We start from the raw sequence: 10,019 nt of genomic DNA, 5'->3' as shown, positions 1-10,019 counted from the left end.
AAGGCCAGCCTGGTCTACGTAGTGAGTTCCAGGTCAGGGGGGGCTACAGGGAGACCCTGTCTCAAAAAAACCAAAAAAAAAAAAAAAGAAAAAAGACTAAATGAGATGACCTATGTGTAAATATATGACACAGAAAAGTTAGGCAACGGGTACTTACTGCTCAGAGATAGAACAGTTGCTTAGCCCTATTTGATTCTAAGCACTCCAAAACAAACGAGTCTTTTTAAAATTTTATGAATATGAATGTTTTGCCTGCATGTAAGTGTGCCCCTGTCATGCAATGCCTTTGGAGGCCAGAAGAGGATATTAGACTACCCTGGAACTGGAGTTATGGGAGGGTGTTGGGCATCATGTGGGTGCTGAGAACTGAGCCCAGGTCCTCTGCAAGAGCAGCTAGTGCTCTTAACTGCTGAGCCAACTCTCCAGGCCCAAACAAGTTTTATACAGCACTTTTTACATTACTTAGTAATGTTAATGTCCATGTCTTCATTTAGGCCTCACAATCATAAGGCAGAAAGCATTTGTGTCTCCACCTCACAGATAAGAAAGTTAGAACAAAAACGCCAACTTGCTTACAGTCCTCAAACCATTGGTGATGTCACAACTAGAAAGAAAGTTACTGGTTCTAAGGCTGGTTTTACCACATTCCCTTATCTGATGAATATTAGCAAACTGTCTTTAGAACTGTTGCTTCAAAAGGCAATGAAATTATGACTTAAGCTTTAAAATATGATGGTATTTGTTGTTTCATGAAAATTATTTTTAGCCAGATGCGGTGGCAGAAACCTATAATCTCAGCATATGGGAGGCTGAGACAGAAGGATCAGGAGTCTGGGGATAGCCTAGGCTACAGAGTAAGACTCTATCTCAAAAAAAAAAAAAAATCTTCCATATTTCTAAGGCAGAATTTTCCTACAGATAACTCATTTGTAAGTTCGGGCTTTCAAGCATGTTTTATGGTATTTGTTTTGCTATTGTTGTTTATGGTGCTAAACATAAAGGCCTAGCATGAGGCCAGGCAGCAGTCTACCAGTGAGCCATCCTGAGGCCAGAGAGCAAATTTTTTAAAATATTTTATTAATTATTTTTATTTTGTGTATGAGTGTATTGCCTGGATGTATTTAAGTGCACCCATGTTGTACAATGCCACGGAGGTCAGAAGAGAGCTTTAGATCCCCTGGAACAGGAGTTAACTGATGGTTGTTAGCCACCATGTGGGTGCTGGAAACCAAACCCAGAGGGTCCTCTGCAAGAGCAGTCAGTGCTCTTAACTGCTGAGCCACCTTTCCAGGCCCCAGAGAGAAAATTTTAAATTCTGATATTTATATGGGGGGATTGACCTCAATAATCCTATGGTTAATTACATAATTTGTCTATTGATTTATTTTTTTTCTACAATGTAGCTTTCCTTCTCCCAAGTAGCATTACTTTCTTCCCATCTCAGTGATCAGCTGAAAGAGACACATATCCCTTTGGAACTATCAGAAATAGTCTAAGAAGCTTGACCATTTTCCATTTACATCTCAGGATTCAGAGCCTCCTACCTCTGGGTCCTCAGCATCAATTTGATTTAGGTGAATGTCTCCTGTTGTGAGCCACTGGAAAACAACGTCCTGCATTTCAAATGATAAACACAGACACTAGCTGATTAGACAATTAAACGATCTGAGAGAAGGCTAAATAAGTCATTCAAAAAACTAGTCTTCTATTGGTAAAATTTTAAGATAACTGATAGGATTTTTGTTTTGTTTTGTTTTTTCATTTTAATGCAATCTTTATTAACAGACATTTATTATTTATTTTAGGGCATTCTAACATGTAACCACAAGCAAAAACTTACTAAAGCCTCTTCACAATACTAAAGCAACCTGTGTTTAATGACATGACTGTCTAAACTTTTAAAAGCACAGTTTCCCATTTTTTGGCTACTGTAGTGTGACAAAATCATAACTGCATATAAGAGAAATCAGCTTTTAAAAATCAGAATAGTCTTCCTAGAACATAGTTAGAGGCACTGGACATTTCTGCTGATTCCTTAATCAATCTCCTAATAAAACAATTATTAAGACTGGAGTTAATCTCTCTTTTTTTTTCTCATTTTTTTATTTTATGAGTGTATTGCCTGCATGTATGTGAGTACACCCGTGTCATGCAATGCCGTGGAGGTCAGAAGAGGGCATTGAGATTCCTCTGGAACTGGAGCTATGGATAGTTGTTAGCTGCCATGCGGGTGCTGGGAATTGACCCCAGATTTTCTGCAAGAGCAGTCAGTGCTCTTAAACACTGAGCCATCTCTCCAGCCCCAAGACTGGAGTTGATTTCTAAAAGAAGCTCATGGGGCTGTCTTGCTCTGGCAGGTGAGTCACTGGACTCCTACAGTGTACAGGTCTGGCATGCACTGCAGAAATACTTGATTCCCCATTCTGTCATCCTTCAAAGAAAAGATGTCCTTTGCACTATGCAGACAGAGCAAAGGCCATGCCTTTGCTTCATCCCTTATCACTAACCATTGTAGTATTACAATACTACATATAACCCTTGCTAACTCCCACTCATGATCAAAGAGTAGCTTACCATGATTTTGCTGTTTTCTTCTTTATCCAAATATTGGTCACTGAACATGTGACATGAGCCAAGCACTGCCAACTTCCCACCTGTGTTCTATTGGTGACAAATCAATGTCAGATACTCAGATCCCAAAACAAACTGCATAGACCATTAATCATCAGAATCACAAAGCAACTGTCTGACACAATAATGAATGCCAATTCACATAAGGATTTTGACACCTGAAAAGCACTGGCTGCTCTCGCAGAGGACCCGGGTTTGACTCTTAGCACCTACATGACAGATAACAACCAAGTATAACCCAGTTCTAGGGGACCTGATGCCCTCTTCTGACTCCATGGGCATTGTACAACTTGGTTGCACTTACATGCATGCAGGCAATACACTCATACACATAAAATAAAAATAACAAATGAAAAATTTTTTTTGGTTGAGACAGGGTCTCCCTGTAGCCCCAGATGGCCTGGAACTATGTAGACCAGGCTGGCCTTGAACTCACAGAGATCCACCTGCATCTGCCTCCAGAGTGCTGAGACTAAAGGTGTGCACCACCACCCCCAGCTTAAATGAAATTTTTAAAAAACTGAAAAAAAAAAAAAAAAAACTAAAAGAAAAAAGTATAATTATTGAGTCAGGTGTGTTGGCACACGACTGTAATCCCTATACTTCAGAGGCAAAGGTAAGAGGGTAAGAAGTTAAAAACCAGCTTCAGATGCATAGTGAGTTGGAGGACTGGGCTACATGAGACTGTCAGCAAAAATCAAGTACATAAAAATGATCTTTACCTGGACATGGTGGCACACACCTATAATCCCAGCATTTGGGAAGCAGAGGCAGGAGTACTGACGCAAATTCAAGGCTAACATGGTCTACATAATGAATTCCAGGCCAGCCAGGGCTACATAGTAAGGCTCTGACTCAAAAACAAAATAAGTAAAATGAAATAAAAGATCTGCATTTATAGCCCAGCGTGGTAGCACACGCCTTTCTTTAATCCCAGCACTTGGGAGGCAGAGGCAGGTGGATCTTTGTGAGTTCGAGGCCAGCCTGGTCTACATAGTGAGTTCCAGGACAGCTGGGGCTACAGGGAGACGCTGTCTCAAAAAGACCAAAAAAAAAAAAAAAAAGGTCTGCATTTATAAGAACTAACAAGGGAGCAAAATCCTGTGGAATTTACTTATATGTGTCTAAAGTGAGATTAAACAGTTCTGGCCTCTGTGGGCAGCAGGCACACATATTATATAGTTACATACATACAGGCAAAACATTCATACACGTAAAAAAATTTTTTAATAAAAAAAGAAAATCCAAAAGATATTCTATAGAGAATTGAAGATATAAGTACCAAATTCACACAAATATGAAAATTTCACAAAATATACTAGTTAACAAGAAGGCTCAGCGGTTAAGAGCACTGACTGCTCTTGCAGAGGACTGGGGTTTGATTCCCAGCACCCACATGGCGGCTATGAACCATCCTTAACTCCAGTCTGACCTCCATGGGCATTTCAGGACACAGGTGTTTTTATATGCATGCAGGCCAATACACTCATACACATAAAATAAAAATAATAAATATTTTTTTAAAAAGTGGTCACTAATTTTTATCTTATGTAGATGAGTGTTTTATGTGTATATATGTAAGTGCACTATTTGTGTGCAATGCCTGCAGAGGCCAGAAGAGGGCATCAGATCCCCTGGAACTGGAGTTACAGAGAGTTGTTAGCCACCATGTGGGTGCTGGGTACTGGACCCTGGTCCATTGCAAGAGCAGTCAGTGCTCTTAACCCTAAGCCATCTTTCCAGCGCCACACTAGTCATTTTTAACAAATGAAAATAAAGTACTTTTGCCTTTCGGATGAATAAATATGAAAAAATGACTACAATTAATGTTGGTTAGGTTTCAGTGAAAGTTCTTTCACCACACTGCTGCTAAAATTGTCAGGATCACAGCAAGGGCTGGGGAGACAATTTGGTGGGTAAAGTACTTTTTACACAAGCATGGAGATCTGAGTTCAAATTTCCAGGACCTACATAAACCAGCCAGAGTAGCATGCACATCTGTATCCCAGTGTTCCTAAGGGGGAGATGGTAGGTAGAAACAGGAGAATTCTAGAATCTTGTGGGCCAGCTGACCTGGCATATACACCAGTGAAAAACCCAAAAGACTCTGCTCAAACAAAGTAGAAAGCAAAGACAGATATCAAAGGTTGTCCTTTGACTTCCACATGTGTGCCACTGTACATCCATGCCTGAATTCACACACACACCCATGCATACACACACATACCCCACACACATACACACAAGGGTAGGTGAGATGGCTCATCAGGTAAAGGTGCTTGCCACCAAGCCTGGTGACTTGAGTTCAATCCCTGGGACACACATGGTAGAGAGAGAGAACCAACTTCTATAAGTTGTCCTCTGACCTACATACACATGCCATAACACATGCATGACCCCCATGCAAATAAAAAATGCAATTAAAATTTCAAAAGTTAAATTTGTAAAAAGGCTTTTAAATGTTTTATTATTTTTATTTTATGTGTATTTCCTACATGTATGTAAGTACACCTGTATTATGAAATACCCACAGAGGTCTGAAGAGGGAGTCAGACTCCCCTGGAACTGGAGTTACAGAAGGTTGAAAGCCACCATGTGGGTGCTGGGAACTGAAATAAGGTGCTCTGTAAGAACAGCCAGTGCTCTTAACTGCTGAGCCACCTCTCCAGTCCCAAAAAAAAGTTTTTTAAGGCTGAAACCAGGTATAGGGCTCATAATTATAATCCCAGAGATGGGAGGATTGTCATGAGTTAAAGGCTAGCCTGGGCTACATAAGAGTTCCAGACCAACTCTGGGTACAGAACCAGCTCCAGGAGCTGGAGAGATGGGCTCAGTGGTTAAAAGCACTGGCTGCTCTTCCAGAGGACCTGGGTTCAGGTCCCAGCACCTACATGGAGGTTAACATCTATCCTTAATTCCAGTTCCAAAGGATCCAACCCTCTATTCTAGCCTCCATTGCATTGTACATACACACAAGCAATATACTCGTAGACATAAAATAAAAATTAATTGTTAAAAAACCAAAACAACAAATCAAAGAGTATTTTTATTTTATAACCCACTGAGTACAATTAGTGCTGCCTAAATATGCATGAGTGGGGTCATCCACTGGTGCATGGTCATCCTAAAAGGGACCATACCCCAGATTCATTTTTTATGAAGTAAATGAATGTCTCTACTGTTTAAAAGAGGGTCAGCAAGTAAAGGCACTTGCTGCTGAGCCTGGCAACCCAAATTCGATCCCAGAACAAGAACTGTCCCATAACTGTTCTCATATCCCTGTGGGGTCTCTAAAATGAGAGACCTGGACAACTAGAGTTCTGATATATCTTTCTAGGAATTCACTAGGAATTCTAGAACAAATTGCATGGTTTATTAACTCTACCTTTTCCTGAAAGCACTCCCTCTACACTGAAGGTGAGATTAGATCAAAGATGGGATTAAAATTTATTTTAGAATTATACAGCAAGGGGCTGGAGAGATGGCTCAGTGGTTAAGAGCATGCATTGCTCTTGCACAGGACCCAAGTTCAGTACCCAGCACTCACATCAGGTGGCTCACAACCACTAGTAACTCCAGCTCGGGATTCAGTGCCTTCTTCTGGCCTCCATGGACACCTGTATTCTTGTGCATACATCCACATACAGACACACACATATACACATAATTAAAAATAAAGGAGCTGGAGAGATGGCTCAGAAGCTAAGAGCGCTGGCCACTCTTGCAGAAGACCTGGGTTCAGTTCTCAGCACCCACATGGCAGCTAACCACCAGCCATAACTCCAGTTCCAGGGAGTCTGACACCCTCTCCTGAATTCTGTGAGCATTGCATGCCAAGTTGTGGTTACATACATGCAGACAAAATACTCATACACATAATTGTTTTTAATTTAAATAAAAAAGTAAATAAAATAAATCAGCCAGTTATGGTGGCAGACACATTTAGTCCCAGCATTTGGGAGGCAGAGGCAAGCAGATCTCTGTGAGATCAAGGCCAGTCTGGTCTACATAGAGTTCCAGGCCAGCTGGTACCACAGGGAGACACTGTCTCAAAACACTAATAAAAAATATCTTTTTAAAAAAGAGAGAGAATTATAGAGCATGCAGCCTTATGTTCTAGTGGAAAAGCTGTGGCTGTGGAATTGGTAAGAGCTAAGTTTAGAACTTGACTCCATCAATTACTGAACAATCTACTGCTTTCCCATGAGTAAAACATTAAATCTTGAAATACTCTTAGACAGTCTGGCATGAAGACCAATGAGATAATATATGAGGCCCATAAATATGAAATAGCAAGGTCATTTTATTACTTTAATAGTAAACCAAACTCCCCTACTCTCTATAAGGAAGTCAATACCTTTGAGTGGTAGAAAGCCAGAATGGGTCTGTTAAGTGGGAAGCAGACAGAGCCTGTGGACAGAACAGCCACTGCTGGTTTCATGACATTCAACGTGGCACCAAAAGGGTAGACAAAGGTGAGAGCCCTGTAAGAAAGTAAACACACCCCAACGTTCATAAAATGAATTTTAGGGGCAAGCAAGACAGCTTAGCAGGCTTGCTGCCAAGCCTAAAGACCTGAATTCAATCCCCAGGATCCACACAGTGGAAGGAGAGAACCAACTCCCACAAGTTGTTCTCTGACCTCCACACACATGCTGTGGCATGTGCACCCAAACACATACACATACATGGATACAAAATAAATAAAAATGTAATAAAATACAAAGTATAGGCTCTGGAAGACATGGTAGCTTAGTTTGTAATCCCAGCACTCAGAAGGCCTGAGGCAGGACTGTGAAGCTGGCCTGAACTACAGAGCAAGTTCCAGGCCAGCCTGGGACACACAGCAAGCCTGTGGCAAAAGAAGACTCTGGAGCAGACCACAGAGGTCTGAATATAAGTTCTGACAACACATTAATTACATGAATTTGGGTAATTACCTCCTACCATGTATTATCTCAGCCCTTCTAGGACTGGTGTGAGGATTAAATAAGACATGCTATTGCATAGTAAATGCACAGTGAATGTTCCATAGTATTATTAAAGCAAAATATCATGAATTATCTAAATGTCCAATAATAGGGGACTTGTTAGATGAAATTAAGACACATGTAATTTAACCCAGTCATTTAAAAGAATAAAGTACTCATCTATGTATTATATATGAAAAAACCCTAGAAACCTAAATTCTCTACTCTCAAGATATAATGCTCCTCGGGTAGGAGCACTGCCTTACAGCACAGAACTTCTACTTTCTTCCTTGTAAGCTATTTTCAAGATTTATTTTTAGTTTTTAATAATGTGCATATGCGCATATGTATGTGGGACTGTGTATATGTGAGTACAAGTGTCTGCAGAGTTCAGTAGAGGATCCCCTGGAGCTGGAGTTATAAGCAGTGGTGAGCTGCCTAATGTAGATGCTGGGAAATGAACTCGGGTCTTCTCCAAGAGTAGCATGCACTCTTAACAGCTCGGTCATTTCTCCAGCACCCAACTGGACTTTTATTGGTAGGGATTTTGGAGTTCTTGTGATGGGAATTACTTTTATAAATAGAAAATTCTTCATTTTGAAAAAGGCAACTCTTGGGGCTGGAGAGATGGCTCAGCGGTTAAGAACACTGGTTGTTCTTGCAGAAGACCCAGGATCAAATCCCAGCACCCACATGGCAACTAACAGCTGTCCATAACTCCAGTTCCAGGGGATCTGACAGCCTCTTCTGCCCTCCGTAGGCATTGCACGACATGGGTGCACTTACGTATATGCAGGCATAACACTCATACACATAAAATAAAAATAATATTAAAAAAATAAATAAAAAGGCAACTCTTGAAAATGAGAAGCCCACTGTCCTCAGGCGGCTTCGGGAACTCACTGGGCATTGTTTCCACTGCTCTCCTCATCAATGGTTCCAGGTACAGCCTTTCCTGCAGCTTGGCTAATCTCCCTTGAAGAAAAACATTAAAATCTAATAAGCAAAAAAGCCAGGGAACTTCACAATGCCTACATCAATAGCAAATATGAACTAGATACAAGGATGCTGCACTGTTTTTACAATTTAAATATAAGTACACCCACATACACACTCTTCAGAAGCTTGCAAAAATAACATTTAAACAATTAGGCTTAGGCTGGAGATACAGTCCAAACGGTAGAGTGCCAGCCTAGCACACACCAGGCCCTGGGTTAGATCCCTAGCCCCATATAAACAGGGTGTGATGGCACCCTCCTGTGATCTCAGCACTTAGGATGTGGAGGCAGAAAGATCAGGAGTCCAAAGTAGCCTGGGCTACATGAGACTGACTTAAAAAGGTTTTATTAATTACAAAAACAGACAAAATACTAGGTTCTGTTCTTGTTTTGTTTTGTTTTGTTTCAGAAACAGCCATGGTTGGCATGGAACTCACTACGTAGCCTAAGCTGAAGCAATCCTGTATCGGGCTCCTGAGTGCGGGAATTACAGGCATGTACAGCCATACCAGCTCAGGTCTGCCATCTTGAGTCCTGAGGATAGGTATACATCCTATCCCCACATTCTAGTCTGAGTATTCCAGTCAGCAGAGTACTTGGCATATGGCAAGCTCAAGTATAGAATGAAAAAAAAATTTCTTTTTCGTTTTTTTTTTTAGACAGGCTCTCCCTGTAGCCCCAGCTGGCATGGAACTTGCTATACAGACCAGGCTGGCCTCAAACTCAGAAATTCACCTGCCTCTGCTTTCTGGGTGCTGGAATTAAAGGCATGCTTCACCATGCCTAGCTAGCATGAATAATTCTGAACACAGGAAAAGACTCACAGGGGCATCTGGTATTGCCACTTCAGGTATTCACTTCCCACCTCCAAAAGCAGTTCATCTGTGCTTTAGGGTTTAGAGCAGGGGAAGCCCACTCCGTCCCAGTTTCCAGGAGATGCAATCAACATCAATCTAGGATGGACATGGGACCTAGGCTGGCCCAAAGATTAAATCTCAGGACTACACTTAAGGGAACTGTGGGACCAAATCATGCTATCTCTAGATGGTGTGTGGCAAGTAGATATGAATTAAGGAACTGTTAAAGCCTGCTGAGTGCTGGATGTGGTGCCTGCACGTGATGGCCAGCACTTGGGAGGCTGAAGTGGGAAGAGCAGCGCTGAAGGCCAGACTGGCTGCATTGGAAACCTTGTCTCAAAAAAACCAAAAAAAAAGAACAAACCCTTAACAAATACCTCTCCATACCGAAAGCCTCTGATACTTCTAGCTTTTCAATTATGCAAATCAACAAAGTTCTTTACCCTTGAATCCCACTTAGACAGGGTTTTCTTTTACTTGCAATGGAAAGTATCCTGACCAAAAGCAATGTGAACATTTCCAAAAATGGAGAAATATCATTTGAAGAATAAGAAGTTGTAATG

At 41.2% G+C, this 10,019-nt stretch overlaps 1 protein-coding gene across 1 annotated transcript in view; it reads right to left on the bottom strand.

The window, feature by feature from the left end:
• The window catches only part of Ift52 (intraflagellar transport 52), a 22,571-nt gene that overhangs the window by 9,353 nt on the left and 3,199 nt on the right, over positions 1 to 10,019 (bottom strand). Inside the window, exons 4-7 of the mRNA XM_008850989.2 lie at positions 8,505 to 8,576; positions 6,989 to 7,115; positions 2,575 to 2,661; positions 1,545 to 1,613 (exon numbers count right to left, since the gene is read on the bottom strand). Of these exons, the coding sequence (XP_008849211.2) occupies positions 1,545 to 1,613; positions 2,575 to 2,661; positions 6,989 to 7,115; positions 8,505 to 8,576 (355 nt within the window). The remainder of the gene's footprint in view (positions 1 to 1,544; positions 1,614 to 2,574; positions 2,662 to 6,988; positions 7,116 to 8,504; positions 8,577 to 10,019) is intronic.

This window comes from Nannospalax galili, unplaced genomic scaffold (assembly GCF_000622305.1).
Source record: "Nannospalax galili isolate Female #2095 unplaced genomic scaffold, S.galili_v1.0 scaffold205, whole genome shotgun sequence".
Taxonomy (NCBI): Eukaryota; Metazoa; Chordata; class Mammalia; order Rodentia; family Spalacidae; genus Nannospalax; species Nannospalax galili.
Note: the sequence above shows the minus strand (reverse complement) of the source record. Positions and strands in the feature narration are given on the sequence as shown.